The 21,837-nt window shown below is 53.7% G+C and overlaps 7 protein-coding genes across 7 annotated transcripts; 4 read left to right on the top strand and 3 right to left on the bottom strand.

Moving 5' to 3' along the window:
- Positions 1-1,679: 1,679 nt before the first annotated feature.
- Positions 1,680-4,700, top strand: ISF_09014 (WD repeat containing protein 44; the record flags this gene model as incomplete). The annotated part of the gene is made up of 3 exons (XM_018852617.1): positions 1,680-1,776; positions 1,829-2,001; positions 2,052-4,700. The coding sequence occupies 3 exons, from the start codon at positions 1,680-1,682 to the stop codon at positions 4,698-4,700; spliced, it is 2,919 nt and encodes a 972-aa protein (XP_018700245.1).
- A 510-nt stretch (positions 4,701-5,210) lies between these two features.
- On the bottom strand, positions 5,211-5,609 carry ISF_09013 (thioredoxin M-type; the record flags this gene model as incomplete). The annotated part of the gene is made up of 1 exon (XM_018852616.1): positions 5,211-5,609. One exon carries the CDS (start codon positions 5,607-5,609, stop codon positions 5,211-5,213), a length of 399 nt encoding a protein of 132 aa, XP_018700244.1.
- A 703-nt stretch (positions 5,610-6,312) lies between these two features.
- Positions 6,313-7,005, bottom strand: ISF_09012 (hypothetical protein; the record flags this gene model as incomplete). Its single annotated transcript, XM_018852615.1, has 1 exon — positions 6,313-7,005. One exon carries the CDS (start codon positions 7,003-7,005, stop codon positions 6,313-6,315), a length of 693 nt encoding a protein of 230 aa, XP_018700243.1.
- Positions 7,006-9,851: 2,846 nt separating this feature from the next.
- ISF_09011 (Beta-lactamase-type transpeptidase fold domain containing protein) lies at positions 9,852-12,898 on the top strand (the record flags this gene model as incomplete). The annotated part of the gene is made up of 6 exons (XM_018852614.1): positions 9,852-9,857; positions 10,122-10,334; positions 10,411-10,681; positions 10,749-10,837; positions 11,407-11,944; positions 12,471-12,898. 6 exons carry the CDS (start codon positions 9,852-9,854, stop codon positions 12,896-12,898), a joined length of 1,545 nt encoding a protein of 514 aa, XP_018700242.1.
- Positions 12,899-13,205: 307 nt separating this feature from the next.
- On the bottom strand, positions 13,206-14,944 carry ISF_09010 (Multicopper oxidase, type 3; the record flags this gene model as incomplete). Its single annotated transcript, XM_018852613.1, has 2 exons — positions 13,206-14,017; positions 14,077-14,944. 2 exons carry the CDS (start codon positions 14,942-14,944, stop codon positions 13,206-13,208), a joined length of 1,680 nt encoding a protein of 559 aa, XP_018700241.1.
- Positions 14,945-15,617: 673 nt separating this feature from the next.
- Positions 15,618-16,315, top strand: ISF_09009 (hypothetical protein; the record flags this gene model as incomplete). Its single annotated transcript, XM_018852612.1, has 3 exons — positions 15,618-15,765; positions 15,820-15,873; positions 15,972-16,315. 3 exons carry the CDS (start codon positions 15,618-15,620, stop codon positions 16,313-16,315), a joined length of 546 nt encoding a protein of 181 aa, XP_018700240.1.
- Positions 16,316-18,214: 1,899 nt separating this feature from the next.
- Positions 18,215-19,983, top strand: ISF_09008 (cytochrome P450 monooxygenase CYP52X1; the record flags this gene model as incomplete). The annotated part of the gene is made up of 3 exons (XM_018852611.1): positions 18,215-18,631; positions 18,756-19,622; positions 19,693-19,983. The coding sequence occupies 3 exons, from the start codon at positions 18,215-18,217 to the stop codon at positions 19,981-19,983; spliced, it is 1,575 nt and encodes a 524-aa protein (XP_018700239.1).
- Positions 19,984-21,837: the final 1,854 nt, after the last annotated feature.

Here is a 21,837-nt window from a genome sequence, read left to right as displayed (position 1 = left end):
GGCTTCTTGGCATTCCCGCAAGGCTCTGTGTGTGACGGGCGGTTTGTGACGACGGATGGTGGCGCTCGCTACTTATTCGCCTAGCTGTTATTCCACTTTCTGCAACTGTCAATATTGACTTCCTGAGCGAAACCGAGACGCTGCCACAAGTTGTAATTAAGGAGGCTGGTCCGGTCGCCCGACCGTACAGTACCATCGCGCTGCTGACATGGATCCATCTTGATGGAGCAACGGGGCGCACCACTCGCTCTTTGAAGTTTCAGATGGCAGCCTGGGGCTTGAATGATAGGTGTGGCCGCCATACCTCCAGTGGGTGGCAACAAGTATTCGACCCCATCGTGGTAGCTTTTTACAAAACCTACTAACCTAAATAGGGCAATTACATGCCGCTTTTTATTCATTAGCGGTTACTTAGGATCATCCCCTGTAAGTCCACTGTAACTGCATTGTGGTTGGGGTTAGTGCTCGCCTAATTAAAGCAGCAGCATCTTATCCGTCTTCTTTAGGCTAGGTACCATGAAGGGGTCAAATACATGTTGCCACCCAGTGCATGTATGTATGTACGATGTAGGTACATACATAGGTCTCTATGTACCTTAGCTGTTATTAGTGGAGGGTGACAGTGTGAGAGACAAGCTCCGTTAGCAGGTACCAGTCAGGCTGCCCAAAATAGCGCGGGCTGACTGGTGCCCCTCCATCAGCAATGTGGTGTGGTGTGTGAGTGTTGCCGGGGTTGAACGCTGCTTTTTGCATGGTCGGTTTGAAATTTGCACAGTCGCGCTAGTACATACAATGTAGGGTATTGCACGAGGCACTCCCGCTGGAGGCTCTATTGCGCTAGCTAACATACATAGCTCCCCAGCGCCCACGATGCTACTGTTAAGAAGGCCAGCGCTGAAGAGCGATAATAGTGAGGGTGATAAGGATATAGGGATGGTAAGGATAGCGAGGATATAGCGAGGAGATAGTGAGAATAGCGATGATAACGATGATGGAGGTGACTATGCAAATTTCAAAATCGACTGTACAAAAAGTAGCGTGCGTCGGCGTTATGGCTGCACAACACGACCCCAACCAGCTGCCAGCCGCATCATCGAAACGGTTCCCTGTTTGCGATCTCTCTCTTCCCCCCATTGACATATTCGCCACGTCTATCTCTATTCTTGCCGATTTATTCTTGCTTCTCACTGTCTCGTCTCTGCTTCTTCTCATTGACCGCCAGCCTGCCCCTAAGCGTACACTACTCCGCCAAAGCTTAATCTTATTCAGCCTTCCAGCAACAACTCTATCCGGACTGCGTCGCACCGAAACGTCGCCTCCGTCATAGATAGATACCACAGCCAACGCAACTGCGTCGCTCCTCCTCATCATCTACGCTTGGGGATTCAATTGCAGGCTCCTCTACTATCCCGAACCTGGATGCTTGCCCCCTGGCACCCAAACTCCGCCGTTATCATTTTCACCTTGCGGATCTCACGGCTACGGAGACTACCAGACCTCCGAACAGCTAACGAGTTTACGGCGACGCTCGTGACAGCGGTCAGGTCATTTCCACGACGAGATTTTCTTCCCCTCTTCTTGCTTTGCTTTCGTCAGGATCCCTTCGGTTTCTGGTTTCGCGATGCTAGCAAATTGACACTGCGCCTGCGCTACCAATTGCTCGTTGCTATTATGGAAACATGACTACCGACGTTTCTTCGCCTTCGTTAGCTAGCGATCTGCACTCGGCCAGGGAGCAAGATCGCCGCGCACGACCGCCCACCAAATCGCCATCAGGTCAGTCCTGGTACCAATTCCGACAGGAATCTCTGTACTAATTTGCTATTAGTTGACGAGAATGCAAACGAATCCCTCAGTCCAATTCTTAGTCGACGCCCTACCTCTAAGCACTCCCGAAGCGTCGGCCCGCCAGTTACCAAAGAGAACCCATCGACTAAAAATACATTAAAACCCAGCACGTCGAACCAGGGCCACGGCTCTGGTTTGGATCCTCTCAGTACGGTATGCATCCTGGTGCCTGGACGGACGCGTATATATATTGACTTGTATAGCAAATATACCTTCGAACAAATAGCAGTACGGAACCCACCATCGCGCAACGTCTTCTCAATGCCGGCAGACCTGATAGCCCGGCCCCCGACAGTATTGGCCGCCTCAGCCACGACTCAAACCCTAGCGCGCGCCCTGATAGTATCAAGGAGCGCAAGAAGGGCCCATCATTTCTAAGTCGGCTGTCTATTCGCGCACCGTTCAGAAAGGAAGACGACGCCGACTCGGACTCGGACTTCGGCGAACATGCTCGCACCGATGGAACCAATGCCCGAGCTTTGACTACCGTCATGGGCGCCGGAGGCGGTTATTTGCCGATGCACAAGGAACCGCCTCGCTATATCCGGGTCAAGGCACACAACAAGAAGTCTCGCAGCTTTAACCACTTGTTTCTTGCCCAAGAGCTTAGCAGCGCCAAGAAAGCGGGTAGCCCCTCCAAGCATGCACCCGCTACCGTTGTTGGCAGCAAAATTCTCAAAGGAGGCAATGCTATATGGGCGGCCGAGTTCAGTATCGATGGTCGTTATCTAGCAGTTGCGGGCATGGACCATGTTGTTCGCGTCTACGCCGTTCTCTCGACGCCCGAGGAGCGAAGAGCTTATGAAGAGGAACAGGAGCAGGACGATGACGAGAAAGACAACCGTTCTAAGCATGAACGGCTGAGTGCGCCCGTTTTCCGGAGCGAGCCTATCCGCGAATTTGAGGGCCACGGCGGGGAAGTCCTGGCTCTAAGCTGGAGCAAGAACAATTTTCTGCTGTCTTCTTCCATGGATAAGACGGTGCAACTGTGGCATCTCAGCCGTCAGGAAAGCCTGTGCACCTTTAAGCATGATGATCTCGTCACGTCCATCTCGTTCCATCCAACCGACGATCGTTTCTTTCTCGCTGGATCTTTGGATGAGCAGCTGCGGCTGTGGAGTATACCCGACAAAGCCGTCGCCTTCTCTACGCAGACAGGAGAATTCATTACCGCCGTGGCGTTTACGCCAAATGGCAAGACAGCCATCTGCGGTCTTCTTAGCGGCATTTGCATCTTTTACGAGACGGAAGGGCTTCAAAATCCGTGGCAGATTCATGTGCGTTCATCCCGGGGTAAAAATGCAAAGGGCAGCAAAATTACCGGAATTCGCACGAAGGCAGTTCTTGCTCGCGGATTCCACCAGGCGGATGTAAAGGTTTTGATCAGCTCAAATGACTCTCGTGTGCGCATTTACAGTTTGAAGACGCGGATGCTTGAAGCCAAGTTCAAAGGCCACGAAAACATGTCAAGTCAGATTCACGCGCGGTTCAGCGATGACGGGCAATTTGTGACGTCTGGCAGCGAAGATCGAAAAGCGTACATATGGGACATTTCACACCATGAGCTTGAGGTCCGCGACAAGCAGCCTTATGAGTGCTTTGATGCACATCCTGAGGTGGTGACGGTCGCTCTCATGGCCCCCATCGCAACCAAGCAACTCCTAGGCGCCTCTGGCGACCCGATTTATGATTTGTGCAATCCACCACCAGTGACGCTGATGAGCCTGAGCGAGGCCACCGTCAGCCAGAGCGCTCTTTCAGAAGTGACTCACTCGGATGTGCCGGGCAGCGTTAGGAAACAAACCGAGAGTCCTGCTTACCTGGAACGATCGAAGCACAAGAATGGCAACATTATCATTACCGCTGATCGCAAGGGTATCATCAAGGTCTTCAGACAAGACTGCGCGGCGGTGAAGCGGCACCAAAGCCTGTGGGAAACGGGTTCCAAGTTTTCTGGCAAGGTTGCGGGTGGCGTTGGTCGGAGTTCTAGCCTCGCGACGAGGACAAGCGGTGGTAGCCGTGTTCATTCTCGACGTGGGTCACTGAGCACGAGCGGCAGCCTAGTGCCAAGCCAGATTGCTTCAGATAGAATCATGAGCTGGCGACAGGATATTGAAGGTGGACGAGCCTCGGTCGGAACGCCAACGACGCGGAGTGAGCGCTCGATTTCACCGTCCAAGAGCGTTGTACGTTCCCCGCTCAATGTGTCGGCCTCAAATCTTGCGTCAGAGGCGAGAAAGCAGCCATACATTGCCACGCCGCCATCTCGAAAGAGGAGCAATAGCAACTTGCAGAGGCGAGGTCGAACAACATCCGCGAAGCCAGATCATATCCAAGTCGCTGCCAAGATCAAGGATCCCGACAAAGGACCTACTATTCCACCCACGCCAAGCTTTAGCCTGGTGAGCGCTTCGGACCCCGGTACTCAGGAAGACGGCCGCGATGGCAGCTTCTGGAACCTCAGTCGCTGGCGGGGAGGGATTTCCGGCCTACGCAACGTGACGAATAGTAGCGCCGTAGCTGAAATGCCGAATACCAATGGGTCTCATCGAACAAGCACATCAACAGAGCGATCGGGCCATGAGCACCGTCGCAGCGTTGCCACGAATGACACGCGACGACTGGCTGCAAGCGGAGACGAAAGCGCTCGACGGCGTTCTATTCTTCCTGGCGTGTCCGTATCGGCAACACGCAACGCAGAGCCGGAGATACCCCCACAGGCGGCCAGCCACGAACAGGCACAGCGGAATGCGCTTCTCGGTGGCAAGAGACGTCAAGAATCTCCAGGGAAGAAGCGGACCGACTCGGGGGTGGGTCAGCTGAGCGGAACCTCGAGTGAAGTCAGTGAGTAGAGTAGGCTGATAGTGAGGTGAGGGATGAGGTAGAATGATTGTGATGAAGGTGGACCTACGGTGTCAACTTGGATATGCCGCGGACGGGGAGAGTCTTTACTCATTTACCCATGACTGGGAGCATTTCTTTTTGTTAAAATTTCCATGATATATAGCGTGGAGTTGGATAGCGCTGAATCTAGCATTTTCCATGTTTTGGCAATGGATGTGATGGATAACGTGAAAGAGGCGCTCTTGATGTGGTCTTGATCATGTCGGCTTGACGCCGACTTCGGGCGCGAGATGTTCCAATTGTTTTTGTATTTTCTACAATTAGGAGGCTAACTACAGCATGCGCTAGCTGTGAGACATCTCTGCGGCCGGCCCGATGTTTGTTTCCTCGCTGGGTATAAAATATTGTGAGTCTGTAGCAGTATTTCGGGTGTGGGTGTGTTGTGATCGCGGCGAGGCGTCGGCGTTTAGAACTCCTCCTTGGTTGAGAACTGTATGCACGCGGAGGACCGTCCCCAATTAGAGATGCGAAGAAGAATGGGCTGCAGTCGTGGTGGTGGTGGCACTCACAGCGTCACCGCCGGCCTTGGCCTTAGTGGACAGATCCTCGGCGGCCTTTTGCAGGGCCGGGGGATTGGGGCCGGTCAGGTCGTTGGCCTTGTCGCCGTTTTCGAAGAAGAAGAAGGCGGGAATGGAGCGGATGCCGAGCTCAAAGGCAAGGTCGGGCACGTCGTCGGTGTCGAAGCGCGCAAAGGTGTACTTGTCGGGTACGCTGAGCGAAGTGGCGAACTTGGTGAAGAAGGGCGAGATGGCCTTGCAGGGGCCGCACCAAGTGGCGTGGGCCTGGAGGGCGACGTAGGGCGTCTTTCGGATGAGGTCGTCGAACTGCGCCTTGGTCTTGATGTCGATGATGGACATGGTTGCGAGCTTTTTTTGGGGTATTTTTGTTGTTGGTTGATAGCTGGTGAGAGAAGAGAAGGGATTTCTGCGCTTGGCTTTGGTGGAGTGGGTGGTGGTGATGTAATGGGGGGGAGGAGAGGGTTATCGAGCCAAGTCCAGTGGAAGCCAAGGTATGGATAGCTGGGAATATATAGCTACCGTTAATTTGACTTAGCTTCCAGAATCTGATCTGTAATGAGCCTGGCTACTTTGTCATGGACGACACAAGCAGACGCGAGACGGCGCTCAGACGAGCAAAGCAATTAATTGGCCAAATGCCGCGATGGCGTGCTTTGGCGGGGCATCAGCCTCCTGGGTAGCTCGGGAGGCCGACGACGCGGACCGGATATGGCAAACCAGCCATCAGTCCACCATGGAATTGGGGCCACTTGGAATCAAGATGGATTCCAGCCAAACTCGGACCATCGGCGAACCATGGGAATTGCTCCGGTACAGACATTCTCAGGCTACCGAAATAGGTATGCAGTGACAGGTGCCGATGGCCCGGCACTCTGTCGTGTTGCAGTACCGAGGTCACTTTCAAAAGTCGTGTCCCGCGCTGAGGTTTCTTATTTTTTTTTTAAAAAAAAAAACCCCCCTTTCTATTTTTTTCTGTCTTTCTTGTCTTTATCAGCTCAACTTATATCTGACAATACATACAAAAACCCATGTGGGAATAGCCTCAGCTACAATTGCCCACAGGAGGGCATGTCTTTGAAGAAATATTATCCACATCTGGGCCAGGCTCTGGAAAGTCGACATCGCAGCCCTCTGACGTACCACAGCCGTTGTTTACATTAGCAACGAACATGGCAGGGCGGCTTGCAAAGGCATCCCCTGCATCCCGCTTCGAATTCGACCCGCCTCCGCCGCCGCCTCCGCCTCCCGCAATGGTCACATGCGCACAGTTCATGTACATCTCGCGGTTGCCAATCTTGTTAAACCACGACCAGGCAAATAGGACAGTGTCTCCAGTAGGCGTGTCATTCGGCAGCGTGAAGACCCAGTTCGCGGTGAGTGGGCAGCCGCCAATGTACGAATGGACGACGGTCCAAGTCGCGCCGCGGTCGTAGGAGAGGGACGCCTGGCAGCTGCCGCCGCCGTGCGTCGCGCCGCCAACAATGGTCATGTTGTACGACTGCCCGGGCTGCCAGGTGACGACAGACTGGCCTTGCGGCGTGCCCAGCAGTGACTGGTATCCCTTGCAGGGAAAGTTGTCGCCGTTGGCGTCGAGCGGGCTGTTCATGTTGTAGTCGACACTCGTCGTGTAGGGGTTGTACTTGGACCGGAACGGTGGTGGCCAGCTCATCTGCATGTGGGCAGAGCTTAATTCGCCCAAGCAAAGGACAGTCAAAGCTGCGAGTGCTGCTTTCATGGTTGATATGGTGCTGATGTCTGCTCGGGGAAGTAAGTATATGCTGTGTTGTGATCTTGTCCATCAGCAAATCCGGACCTTCGGCGTCATGACTTTATATACTTGAGCTCCCTGGCTCTCTTGTCAGGAGTTCCGTGACTTTCTTCATTTTCAGGCCTGCTAAAAAACTCATTGGATGTCCGATATTTTGAGGCCGCGCGCCGCGTCCACCATCGCAGGCCATGATGACCCAAATAGGAAGTTGTACAAGTAACGTATCAGAAAGTCCAATATAAGCAGTGCTTTCTAGCTGCGACGACTTATCTGCAGTGTCGTATGCTGCACACCTGACCGGCATCACGGCATGGCTTTATTAGATATAAATGAAACTTGGCTTACTACGGGGAGCAAGCTTGTGACAATTACAGAGATGAGCCTGCGCAGTGGCGGGGAGCCCTTCTGTTGCTGGCAGGTTACAGCGCCTAGCTTAGCGCTAAGGTAGCTCGTGGGGGAAAGGCTGACTAGGAATTCGGAAGAATAGATTGCCATTGCAACATACTCAGGTGCTTCTTCCAGTTTTGGTACTTCCAAACTTGCAATTTCCCAGGTGAAAGTTGGTTCCATATCGGATCAGGGTGGTTGACTAGAGAGTCACGCTGGAGAGGCTTGATAAGACATCCGAAGTGGCTTCAGCACTCAGTCAAATATCTATTTCGGAGATGAGGTTCGGCCTTCAGTTTCTAGATTAACTTTCGCCTATAAGACGTGTACCGTATTTCGGTCATCGTAGTGACTGCTGCCACTGCCTTGAGAAGCGCCACTCCCAACATCCATCGCGACTTACCCCGGATCCAGACCCCAGACCAGGCTGCATCTTGCATTCCCAGCCTCGAACGGCGTCGCAGTCAACTCAGCCTATCTGGCAATTGGTTCAAAGACAAGTTTCATTGATGCAAATTAAGCGTGGCTTTGTCATAGTATATGATGGTGGCATGAATTTAATATGCTATCGAGATGGAGGCATGCACTCTGACGTCGCTGTCGCAAGTCAATGCATGCATTATCGAAGAGATCAAAGTCTCTCAAACTCTTCAGGCAAATCCTCTCCACCAACCCAAGCTGACACGCCTCGGGCAAAGAGCTCTGGAAATTGTACATCCCACCCATGTGTAGCGTTTGTCAAGACAATTCCTCCTGAGCCATCCTGGGGCCAGACCTCGTCTTGCGTAGTCTTCCTAGTCTTGAGTGCCTCAGCCGTCCGTATCATCGTTGGCACATCATCTCCCTTTGCTCCCGCGATAGAAAGCACTCGCACCTGCAACCGACAGATATGATCCAAGTTAAATTTCAAGACCCACGGAAACATATCTTTGATCAACCCCCAAGTCACGTTACCCCTCATCGCGGCAACCAGCTCGTCACTCAGCGTCAAGCCAGCCCTCGCACTGCGATAGCGGTACAGCCATGTGGGAATCACATGTAGCAAGAACATCATCATGAAGTATGTCAATCTTGGCCAGCGAGCCATAAACAAGCGCTTTCCAGCAAGAGGGGCGGATCCAGTCACGAAAAGAGACAGGACCATGTCCGGCTCGTGCAGTGCCAAGCACTGGCCGACGTAACCGCCCATGGAAACACCAACAACGTGAGCTTTTCCGCCACGAGCATGCGAGCGAATCAACTGCGAAACAAAATTTGCTGCATTGTCCACCGTTCCTGGCTTAACATGACGTGAGGCGGAGTGCAGCGGGAGATCTGGGACGAGGATGTGGAAGTCTGAGAGGTGCGGGACGACGAGCGCAAACTCAAGCCGGCATGTAAATCCCCCATGAAGGAGGACAATAGTAGTAGCCTTTTCGTCGTTGTATGAGGAAAAAGACAACATGTTGGTAGCAGCGTCGGCTCTGGAAATCAAGGCCATGATGAAGTATGTGAAGGTTCAAGGTGGGTGGGCTCGAAGTGAGCAAGTTTGCTTGCGAACCTGCTTGTTGTGATAATAGAGGGTGCAACGGCAAACAAGGCTTTAGCTTGACTTGCAGTCATTTGAAGGTCTATTTGTTGTTACATATCAGCCAAACTTGGGAAGGGATGCATGCGACTATTATTTGACGGCAACGGAGCGACGCTTGGCTTCGCGATGAATGACCGCACCGGCCAGGCCTGAAGAAGGCACATGGCGATAAGTCAATGTATTCGGTAATATGTAGAAACCCGAAATGCCGATGGAAGATGACTCTAGAGGCTAAAATCTCCCTCGAATATCTTCCAGGCTCGATTTCTCAGCCCAGTGCGCTGTCCGCCGGGTCTCTTCTTTGACGGATGTTCGGTTCGAAACAGAGCCCGAGCTTCACGCCCCTTCATTTTCACTAGTTAGACACGTGTAATATGCGGGATTCATTTACATACTACGGTTAGGTGGTATGTAAATGAACAACAAAGGCGGCCCGATTCAAGCTTGTTCTGTAGCAGAGCCCAGATGACCACCACTCTGCTCCAAGTTGTCTCGTTGGCTAGTACAACTCGGGCGCCTGCATGCTTCACGCCTTCTCCCACCCTCCTTTTCTTAAACTCGTTGTTAAGAACAGGGATCAGCTGTGGAAGGCTTGTTCTTATTTCTCCGATGCCTCGTCCCGTGACTTTGAGTGCGGGCGCACGTTGCCATTATACCCCGCCAACAAGGTCCAGCATGAGCACACGCAGTCGGTATCTTACTAGCGCCTAACACATCCTTTTGACTACTGCCATGGAGGAAATATGACCTCGCCAGACAATTTATCGTTTCTCGTGGGTTAATCGAGCCTGCCAGACTTGCTGGTGGCTTCCATCATGTCTCTTCAAACAGTAGACACGCAGTGACCCGGTCTTCAATGGAAGTGAGTGAGAGAAAGCTCCGGCCATTACTGGAGTTACTCTGTTGTAGTTTTAACAGATTGACCGTGATGTATACTAACCAGGCTCGTGGCAGGCTGTAGAGTCCTGTGACACTCTACAAAAGCAATCGCAGTTGTTTAATCTTGATTCCCTTGCGCATATCCGCGCTAACATAAGCTTTAAGCGGCCCGCGCCGGACCCTGAGTATACTTGAGACCGACATCGACTGCCGTGTCCGCGACGGCACCAGCATCAGGCTCCGTTAGTATCGCCCGGCGACGCCAGCCGCCCGAAGGTCGCCACTCGTCGTTCACTATCATGGTGGTGCATACATTTTTGATGATCTCAACACGGCGGCAGTCTTTTGCCGCACCATCGTGCGAGACCACGATGCCGTCGTCATTGATGTCGATTATCGATTGGCACCGGAGCATCCATTTTCAGCTGGGAAGAAGGATGCATGGGATGCCCTGGAGTGGGTATGTCAAGGTCGCTCTAATTTATAACCAAGCAACAACGAACTGGAAGGTTGACAGGGCGCTAACCTTTGCACAGGTTGCCAAAAACTACAGCGCCTTGGAGGCGCGCCCTTCCCTGGCGTTCCTCGTAGTGGGTTGCTCAGCGGGCGGCAATATCGCTGCTTCCATGGCTCTTGAAGCGCGGGACCGAAGCCTGCAGCCGTCGTTGACAGGCGCCCATCTTAATGTCCCCGAGACCATCTCGTCGGAGCAGAAATTACCAGACAAATACGCACGGCTGTGGCTGAGCCGCGATCAGAACAAGGATGCTCCCATTCTGAACCAGTCTCTGATAAACTTCATGACGGGTAAGTCTTCGTTCTCGCAACGAGCTGCGATGCACATGTTCAGCGGTCGAGCTAAATGCCCCTACAGAATGTTACAAGCCCGACTTGAACTCTCATTACTTTGCGCCTGCTCACCACCCGCACGGTCATTCTGGCCTTCCCAAGACGTACATCGATGTATGCGGTCTCGACCCTTCCGTGATGACGGCATTATACACGAACAGGTGCTGCGCGACGCCGGTGTCGCGACAAAGTTGAGCATCTTTCCTAGGTTGCCTCACGGTTGGTGGATCGTGATGCCAATCTAGGAAAGAAAAAGAGACCCAATACTCGATAGAGATGAAAATCCACTCAAATAAAGCAAGAAAAAAACAGTATATCCTTTTAGTTATAAAGAGAGACTAGGCAGACATTGTTTCTGTTTTATCTTCCTCGCCAAAAAAAAAAGGCGAGGTGCTTAGTGCATCTTGACACACTTCCATGCGATATTCCGCGCTGTTGCCGCGAAATATGCTTTCAAAGCCAGCAATAACACAGGGAAGCCGATAGCAGCGCCTAGCATCCCGTCAAATCCTTTAGATGGAGAATTCGCCCAATTTGTGCAAGAGTCCCTCGACGTCTGGCATGTCCCGGGTATGTCGGTCAGCGTTGATGGTGACGTCTACACCGAGGTGGGTATACTCGAAGAATCAGGCTACTCGTGGACAATCAGCCTGACTTGTATCTTCTGAGGCTAATTCGTACAGGGCTATGGACACACCGTAATCCCAGACGTGCTTGCTACCGCCGACACACTCTGGTACGCGTGCTCGACGACGACAAAGGCGCAGGTAGCGGCGCTGCTTTCGCAGCTCATCCACTCCAACAACTACACCGATGCCTTCTCTCGCGGCTGGGAGACGCCCATCTCGTCCATCATCTGCGACGACTTCGTCTTGCAGGACGAGTGGGCAACCGCGCACGTCACACTCAACGACTCCGTGAGCCACCGCACCGGCCTGGGTCGTCATAACTGGGGGCTGCTACGCGTTCGCGACGGCGAGCAGCTGCTCCCGTGGGACGTGACGCGCAACCTGCGTAACCTGGCAATGATCAAGGAACCCCGTGTGCAGTGGTCCTACTGTAATTACGTGTACGTCGCGCTGGGCCACGTGCTCGAGACTGTGACTGGCCAGTGGCTTGGCCGGGCGCTGCGCGAGCATCTCTGGACCCCGCTGGGGATGGACTCGACGTATTTCGACGTTGAAGTCGCGCTGGTGGCGCCGCATCGATACCTGGCGGCCGGTTATGTGTGGAACGAAGCGGCGCGGAAGTATACCCGGGTAGATACATGACCCTCACGGATTTCAGTGCCGCTGGCGCAGTCATTTCGTCTGTCAAGGACTACGTGAAGTGGTGAAATGTCTCATCAACAGGAGCGCGCCATTGTTGCCGAGTGTCCATCTTGATATCGGGGGGGGGGGGGGGGTGCGACCTGGGATGAGATGGCACCGACTTTATACGGGCTGGGGTGGGTGCGCACCACGATCCATGGCCAAAGAGTATTGTTCCACCCAGGCGGCTTCCATTCTTACGGCGTAGAGCTGTTCTGGCTGCCTGATGTCAGGTTCGGCGTGGTCACCTTCGGGAACACAGCCGCTTCAGCCAATTGGCAGCAGCTTGACGTTGTATACCGTCTAATTGAGGACAAGGTCGAGACCCCGGCAAACAAGAGAATCAATATTCGCAAAATGTAAGTACCCACCCCACTTAGTCAATCGCTAATTGTACACGGACCTACCGCCATATGTACTAACATGAGAGACAACAGATCGATACAATTCCCGAGATGAGGTGTGGACGAGGGAAAAGGCTGTTGAAATCCTCTTCCCCAACCGCCCCGAGCCTCCGCTGCCATCGTCATTCGGCATGCACCAGCTGGTCGGCACTTATACGAATGCCGGCTGGGGCGAGGTTGCATTTACTGAGGCGCAGCACGGCTCGGGCACCGGCGGATCGGTCCTTGTCGGACCGCGACCACACGCGTCGTTTCGACACACATTTGTGTTGGAGCACATGACGGGTAACTACTGGTTGTTGACGGCCGTAACCGATGGGGGCAGCCCGTTTACGAAACGTTTCTTTGCCGCACGGTTCGTTGCAGGAGTTGACAGGGAACCGATCAGGCTGGAACTGGACACGGCGCAGGGGCCGAGCAACGCTGGTGACGGTGTCATCGTGTTTGGGGAGTCTAAGTAGGGCCTACCTGATTCCGAGGACGTCTATCATACATGTGTCGTGTAACACGACAACAGTTGTTATTCGACATTTTTTCAGAGATGAAGAAATTCTAGGAGGGAGAGCGTAATGTACAGCGGGTTGTCAAAAGTTCCGCACGGCTGATACGCAGTTTGTGTAGTAGACCAGGCGGAAGTTTTGTACCAACGTTTATACAATACGAGCACCAGACTGAACACGAACCGTCTATTAATAGAATCTTGTCAATTACGAAAGATGAAGTCATTTATATTCATCGGCCTATTGCGAATATGTACTGGATGCTTGCTTAGATACCGTCGTCGTATATCTCCTGCTCAAGGGAAACCAGCGTGGCGTACTCCTTCCAGCCCGCGCAGGTGTCGTTGAGAAAGTCGTAGTTGATAAGCTTCCGAGCCTCCTCCTGTCTTTCCACGAACTGAAGGGCCAGTCCCATGTTGGTGTGCCACCCAATGTGACAGTGCATCAGCCACGCGCCGGGGTTGTCCGTCTTAAAGGCCAGCACCAGATGTCCAGAGCCGGGCAGCATCGCCACGTCGCGGCGCATAGGATTGGTGAGGCTGAACAGATCCGTCGACGAGTCAAACGATCCGGAGCCCTGTGCAACGATGTAAAAGTCGTGGCCGTGTAGGTGGATGGGGTGCGCGGCGCCGTTGGTCGCCTCGATGATGACGTAGACCCAGCTGTCCGCCTGGTCGAGCTGAATGACGTGGCTCCGGGTGGTAAAGTTGGTCGCGTTGTTGTAGACCTGAAGCAGGGTTGGGTTGGCCCAGTCGGCATAGAAGGACGTGTTGTTAAGAGCCCAAAGGAAGACGCCATCGGAGTTGAGGATGGAGACTTGCTCCAGATTCGACTGGTCTGAAGTTCCGGCGCTGAGTGCCACGTGAGGTACCAAGCTTTCCACTGGCTCGTCGATACAGCCATCGACGTAATCATATACCGAGGTGGTTGGCGTGGAAATCTCGCTTCCGTAGTGAATGATGCCCCGGATGTCGTCGGGGTTGTCGTTGTTGGAGCAAGTTGTCTGCACCAGAGCACGCATCCAGAAATTGTCGGCCACGGATTGCTGGTCCGCAGTAACAACAATGTCATACCTTTGACCTATTGCAAGAAATAGTCAGCTATCATGTTTGAGTAGGCGAACTCAAGTTACGACGTACCAATAGCAATGTCAAGGACAGTAGTCTGATATGGGACAATGGGGACAAAGTCTGCTGCAATGACAGTCATGGTATGGTTGTCAATCGTAAACTTGAAGTGTGTGTCGAGGGCACCGTTAATCAGCCCGAACCGGTAACTCTTGCCTGCCTCGAATGAAGTGCTGAAGCGATTCCCGACGACTGTCCCAGAGTTGTTCCACGTGTTGGTGCCGTTGATGAGGCCGTTGCTGATGAAAGGAGGACCATTCGTCAAAGCAGAGGAGTACAGCGAGCTCGCGGTCGGGTGAGTCCAGTCCGAGAGCAAGATAGTGCCCTTATCCACGTCATAGTTGGCAGTTGTCGGCCCGTTAATCCGGATAGCACCGGAGGCGCCGTCCCAGGCCTGCAGGCCAATGTGGGAATGATACCACGAGGTCCCGTATTGCGTGGCGCGCCACTTATAAGTCATTGATCCACCGGCGTGAACTGGACATTGCGTAATAGCCGTCACGCCGTCCATCTCATTAGTGTAGTTTTGACGGATGCCGTGGAAGTGGATAGAGGTGCCGTTCTGCGCCAGCGTGAGGTTGTTGGACACGTGGACGACAACAGTGTCGCCCCAGTCCGCCTCGATGGTTGGTCCCGGGACCATCCCGTTGAACGCATAAGCGATGCGAGAGAACCCATCCGGCGATGCAGTGATCTGCTGCAAGTCGAAATGGTACTCTCTCACAACTCCAGTGTCGGGGACATGGTCGTAGTAGTTGGTGTCGATGCTGTAATCACACCACTGAGATCTTGTGCCTGCAGTGTTCCCGGAGCAAACAGAACGTGGATTGTTGCAAATTGCAAGAGCAAAGAGAAAAAAGAATGGAAGGACCAGATTCATCGCGGCCTGGTTCTCGTTGATAAACGAGAGACTTGTCAGGGTTGGTTGTACTTGCTTGGTGTAAGTTGAAGGATGAGTTGTACTGAAACTCCAAGACATGCAGATTATCACGACTCCTTTATACCAGACGACGGACAATACTATCTGCAGACTTACGCAATGCAACTTTCTTGAAACTCCTCCGCAACAACTGCCGTCGCTCGGTCTTTCTCGACCTCCGCGTCACCGCTCCTGCTGCAGGCTGCCAGCTGCAGGCATATTCCCAGTCGTTTCTTCTCGATATATTGTACAATCAGCCTCTTCTCTGAGCAACTCCAGCCTTGGAACATGTTTCCACAGCCGGCAATTCGCAAAATAACAGAAACACACAGACAGACTCCATCTCAGCTGACGTGGATATCTCAGCTGTCCCGCGAAGAACGTGCGGGGCGTTGGTGGAGTTTCATATTTTCCATTATCAAAGCGCAATATCTTTGACAATCTCTGGTTGACGTAAGTTGATGACGAGTCTCTATCTATAGTTGCTAAAGGCAGGGTGTATATATGCTGGAAATGCCCCCTTGCGAAGCTATGGTTGCACCAGCATCTGTCTATCCGCGGTCAGCTCCTCTTACCTTGTTTAGCCTCGTCTTAACTTTCAATTGCTACCTCAGACAAAAGGACAATCTTCATCATGAAGTTTCCCTTGAATTCCAAGCTTACAGGCCTTCTGGCTACCTTCGCTATGCTTCCTGCCGCGCTGGCCGCTGATGACAGCTTCAGCTTGCTTTGTTACACCACGACTGGGTTGTTTGGGGCCGCCGAGCTCTATTACAAGAATGGTTGGTTTCATCTAATCAGATGGTTCTCGAACAATTATAGACTAATACATATAGGGTTCATTATGATTTCGAATGCTACGTCTCCGTCCAACATGACCTCTATTTACTGTAAGTACAAGTCCTGTTTTCGACATTATTGGTTCAGGGTGTCCCCGTAACCGGCGGATCATCATGCAAGAGCCTCGCCTGACGCTCTCTTTCCTTAGTTACTCGGGACCAGGGCTCCCCGTCTGCACCTTGGCGGGTCTCGTCCAACACGACCAAGTCGCCGAACCCTCACTTCAGCTCCGGCGCACTTGCGCTGCCGGTGTATGACAGCCCCGGTTCGGCGAACGCGGGGGTTGCCGTCACGAACAGCTCGACTGGGTCTGCGGCGGATCTGCTGTTGTATGGGGAAACGGTCTTTGCTCGGGTCAATGGCAGCTACCAGAACCCATTCTATGCCGCTACCACGAATGACGTGGACGTCTGGCAGCTGCTGTGGAACCCGGTCGATCCAGGTAACAAGGATCTCACGCCCGTAGTGCTGCGTACGAGCAATGTGCTGTGACGTTACTGCGATTTTTGCAAGTAATATCCGTAGCCTGATGGTGGAACGCACAGATTGGTTTACATAGTATTGAGTAACAGAACAAGAGCTCGCATATATTCAAAATCAATGAAAACAAGCCACAATTTGGGTTGATCTAGACTGCGAGAAAGAAGTGGTGTTATCGCGATTATTTTTAGTCCGTGCCACTTCACGGAGACCGGGCCGTAACCCACCAGCTGGGACAGGGGCAGGGGGAAGGTAGACAGACATCCATGCAGACGGACAGCGCGAGGGCCGACGTCCGAGCACCCCACAAGCTACCGATATGAGTTCATCAGTTACTCTTTGATAGGACCAATCAATCGTAAGGGTGTGGTGGTAGGAGGTTCTCTTCTTCACTATATCCGTGCTTCGCCCACATCCCCGCAGCCAACTTTCCGCCCTCCGCCACCTGTCAAAGCTATACTGCGGGCGCTGTATTAGAGAGTCAATGCGGCCCGAATTGTCGGGGATAGTAACTTCTGCTAACTGCTAACTGTCGACTAATAAGGTGGAGCATCTCGACTTGGCAAACACGCGAAGTATGGTGACGGGGTAGTCGATGTCTGTACGGATTCGGACGTCGGCTTACCATTACAGGGTAGGAGGCGAGGTTTGAGCGTGGACATGACGCGTCGCGGAGGTCACCAGGCTATGCTCGGCCAGGATCTCGGTCGGCCAGGATAACGCCCAATTATCCGATTATGTAACGCCTCACATGTCTTGGGTCTTGGAAACACAAACACCCACCAAACAAACAGGTCGGTGGGCGGACTTTTTGCAGAGTGGTTGGGTTGGTTGATCTGTTGTGCTTGTCGCTGAAACAGGCTGGGGTGAGAAGCCCGTCATGCCCACTTGGCCAAAATTAGCAGCCTGTTTGACCGTTACTGATTCGTCAACATACGGCAGAGCATGCTAATAACTATGTTAGTCGAGCCTACCCACCTACTGTACGAAACACAGCGTCCCCCTCGGAGCGGCGACCTAGGGGCCCGATATGAGGCAAAATCGGGCGTCGCCAAGGCGAAAAGGGTGCGAAAAAGGGTCAGCTGAAACATGCCGCGGTGCAACTCTCCTCCCCGGCCGAGATTGATTCACGTTTACCAGTATGCATGATACGTCGCAAGAAACAGGATACGTCATTGATACCTTGACAGCAGCACTCAGCCTGATGCCCATTACAAAAAAAGACGGATGCCTGGCTGCGAGGCAGTGTTGCAAGAGACCGATCAGGCCACGTTGGTTTTTTACTTTTATCAATAGGCGGCCGATCAGTGGGCAGATGGAAGAATGACCGATGACCGATGACCGACCCCGACTTTGCGGAGTCGGCCTGAGTCCAGAGCTTGCGCACTATTTTCCCGGATCAAGACAGCACGGGGAGGAAGAAGAAGGGAGACAGGTCCGCCTCGTTCTTCCTCTGAGGCAATCACAGGCCAAGAGTTGTTAAGCAAGGGACCGACAGAACATCGAAATCCCGGGCTAGTTCCTCACTGGTGCTCAGTGCCTACCTCCCCGTCCCGACTCCCCCGCAATGAACGGCCCCTGCAAATCTTCCCTAACCCGAGCTGAGCCACCAAATGACCAATGGGCGGCGCCCCGTTGGTCCATCCATGCATGACGCTGCTACCATACTTGTTTAGTTAGCTTGGAAGCCCTGGAAGCCAGGCAGTGTTCTGCCCGGATACGGCCTCGAGGAGTTTTTCCGCCCCCTGCAACTGCAAATGTCTTACTGTCTCACAAGCTTGCCGACGAGGCGGGCGATGCTAACTTAGTGCTGGCCGGCCTTTTCGGTCGGCCCATCTAGCTCCTTTTTTCATATCCGGGGTTGCAGAAAAAAAAAAAGAGACAAGGGGAGTATAAAATCACAAATCCATCATGGCGGTACTATCCGTCATCTCCATCCCAGCACTGCTGGTGTCGCTGGCGGTCGCCTTCGTCCTCGTCCATGCCATCCAGTACATCCGCTTCCGAACCAAGGCGGCCCGTCTGGGCTGCAAACCCGCCGTCGCGGGATTCAACGGCGACATGGCCGGCCTCAGCCTGATGCGCATGGGACTCAAGGCCCAGCGCGAGAAGAACGTGCCCAACTGGATGCGCCAGGAATTTGCCCGACTGTCGGCGCGCGAGGGCCGCCCGGTCGGCACCTTTGCCATGAGCGCGCCGCTCTTCCGCCGCGCGCTCTTCACCGCCGAGCCCGAGAACATCAAGACCATCCTCGCGACCAGCTTCAAGGACTTTAGCCTCGGCAAGAACCGTACCGGTAATTTCAAGCCGCTTCTCGGCGACGGTATTGTATGTTTTTTCATTATATTTTTATACTTGCTCTGATAATCCCCCCCCCCCATCCATCCATCCGTAATGAGGAGACAGGAAGCACGACGGACGGGCGGACGGCTAACAACGGGCACCTTTGTAGTTTGCATCCGACGGCAAGAAGTGGGAGCATTCCCGCGCCATGCTGCGACCGCAGTTCGTCCGCAGCCAAGTCAGCGACATCTCCCTCGAGGAGACGCACGTGCAGAACCTCATGGCCGTTCTCGAGGGCCAGCTCGACAGCACCACGGGCTGGTCGTCCGCCGTCGACCTGTCGCCGCTCTTCTTCCGACTTACCCTCGACTCGGCCACCGAGTTCCTCTTCGGCGAGAGCGTCAACAGCCAGCTGCGGCGCGAGGGCGACGCCACCACCTCCGCCGCCGCCTTCGCCACCTCCTTCGACGCCTCGCAGAACCAGCTCGCCGTCGCCGGCCGCTACGGCAGCAACTACTGGATCGGCCACACCAAGGAGTTCCACAAGGACGTGCGCATTTGCCACGAGTTCATCGACTACTTTGTGCAAAAGGCCATGAACGGCCAACGCAGCGTCGGCGAGAAGGAGGGAGAACGCTACGTCTTCCTCGAGGCCATCGCAAAGGAGACGTCCGACCCCGTCGAGCTGCGCTCTCAGCTCATCAACATCCTGCTCGCCGGCCGCGACACTACCGCCTCCACGCTCGGCTGGTTCTTCTACACCCTGGGCCAGGCCCGCCACCGCCACCTCTACAAGCGCCTGCGCGACGCCGTCCTCGACGAGTTCGGCACCTACCGCGACCCCAAGCCCATCACCTTTGAGGGCCTCAAGAACCTCACCTACCTGCAGTGGTGCGTCAACGAGACGCTCCGCCTCTACCCGATCGTGCCCATGAACGGCCGCTCCGCCGTCAAGGACACGGTGCTCCCCGTCGGCGGCGGCCCCGATGGCCGATCGCCGATCCTGGTCCGGAAGGGCCAGGACGTCGGGTACTCAGTCAGTCATCCCCCAACCCCTTCACGTCTTTCCCCTTCGGTAATGAGAAAGCTAACACCTCGCGCTGCAGGTCCACGTCATGCATCACCGCACCGACCTCTGGGGCGCCGACGCCGACGACTTCCGCCCGGAGCGCTGGGAGAAGCGCAAGCCCGGCTGGGACTACCTGCCCTTCAACGGCGGCCCGCGCATCTGCATCGGCCAGCAGTTCGCCCTGACCGAGATCGCGTACATCGTCGTGCGCATGCTCCAGCGCTTCGACGAGCTCGACGGCTCCGCGCTGCCGCTCGAGTCGCACGGCCTGGGCCTAACCAACTGCCCCGGCGAGGGCGTGCCGCTGAGGCTACACTTTGCGGAGTAAATACTAAAAAGATGAAAAATAAGGATCAGTCTTCAATTGATGTCGCCACTCTTCTCGGACTGCTTGTACATATTTTTGGGGGGAAGGAGGTATTTGCACTTACCGGACTAGCAACGTCCTTCTCATGAGTTTTCGGGACATTTTTCTACTCTTTTGTTTCCTGTATCTTGGGACAGCTCAAGCAGGAAGCCGATGTATTCATGATGGAACTCCAGCATCAGCTTGTTGTAACGAATTTAATGAAAATCTTCACTTACAGAACAAATCATCTCAGCTAAACAAGACGACGGAACATTGCGGAATTGACGAAGATGAAACACAACAGGCGTATTCTGCGTATATAAGACACACTGGGTCGTTTACGTCCACTCGCCTTACCCGGAATTGCCTCCAAGCCGCCGTGTACGGTGATGCTAGATCGACGTGTCTCTGGAAGTGATACCGAGTAAGCCTGGAATCTGGTGGTATCAGACGCTAAAGAGCATGGGCTGGAAAGATCTTGCGGGTAGATTACACGGCTCGATTACACCGTCTTGTTATAACCATGCCAAGTCACTGACCGCGATGTGATTCATGTACCTACATAGATGCCTACGTACAGTAGGTGGGGAATTAGGGCTGACGGCGGGAGTTGTAAGACAGGGCTGGGCAGATTAAACGGCTGGTTTCAAGACAAGAGATAGGGGCTGAGCATGAGGCTACAGTTGAGCGGGAATTTCGGTCAGATGAAAAGTGGCTCTCGGTTAAAACGGATCAAAGATGGCTTATTATTGGAGTTGGATCTTGGGGGCGGCTGTATGTATCGGGCATGATATCGGGCATGAAGTGAGACTGCGGCACTCGGCGAGCGAAGTCGATGGGCCTGAGCGGAACAAGATGGACTTTTATCTTGAAAGCTTTTTAAAGACCTAACTCACTCTGGGTATAGGGACTAGGGGGCGCATAAAAATTATTAGTAGCCGGCTTGCGCCAGTCGTGATTTGGACATTGACACCTAACAAAGCTGATGATTGCAAAGCGAGCCAGACCACTACAGTGAGGGATGGGGGTGGTTGTGCTGGGTTAACGATACTTGCGCTGGGTTAACGATACTTGCGCTGGGTTGAAGATAACTTTTGCGCAAAATTTTTTTCTACAACCCAAGGAAATTACTATTTTTCTCATTGTAATAGCGAGACATTGTAAGAAAAGGCTAATGAATACGGGCAGTGCTTGCTTGCGAGCGGCGAGTTACTGATACAGTGGGCACCACAGTAAGCTGAGATCTGACATGAGGGCTGTGGCAGTCGCTGGCTGAGGTTGACGCTGGCGGGCGAATGAGACATGTATGTCAGCGAAAAAGAGGGCGGCGGGTACGAATGATAGATTTGACCAAGGATTATGGCAAAGAGAGCAATGCCGAGACGAGAGGGCGGTCAGCCAAGCGAGCATAAGAAGAAGAAGTTACAAGACTGGCGGCGAGACGATGGAAGTTCGGAGAGTCGACGGCATTCGGGGCATTTGGGGATAGGTAGTAGAGAACGGGCGCCAACTGGCTTTCATTGCTAGATGCAACGAGGAAGACTGAATTCGTCAGAAGAGTCTTTTGAATGACGGATACTTGTTTACTGTCAAGCGTCAAACGCGTTGTTGTTGGTGGCTGAGTACAGGCACCGGCATGAGATGCCTGTTGGGGAAAGCTGTTCGCCGGGCCGCCCGCTGTACCCGCTGTACGGGAATGACGACGCGCTGTAGGCCGCCGCTGAGCCACGATCCTGGGGGTACTCTGTCCCCTGTCAAGTGTCTTCGGCTGCTGCGCCATGCAAACAAACTGGTTGGCGGCTCTGTCCGGGTGCCACAACGAGCCACAGCCAC

The sequence above is a fragment of the Cordyceps fumosorosea genome (genome assembly GCF_001636725.1).
Source record: "Cordyceps fumosorosea ARSEF 2679 chromosome Unknown scaffold_39, whole genome shotgun sequence".
Classification (NCBI taxonomy): domain Eukaryota; kingdom Fungi; phylum Ascomycota; class Sordariomycetes; order Hypocreales; family Cordycipitaceae; genus Cordyceps; species Cordyceps fumosorosea.
The sequence above is the reverse complement of the archived record's forward strand: the minus strand, read 5'-3'. Positions and strand labels throughout refer to the sequence as shown.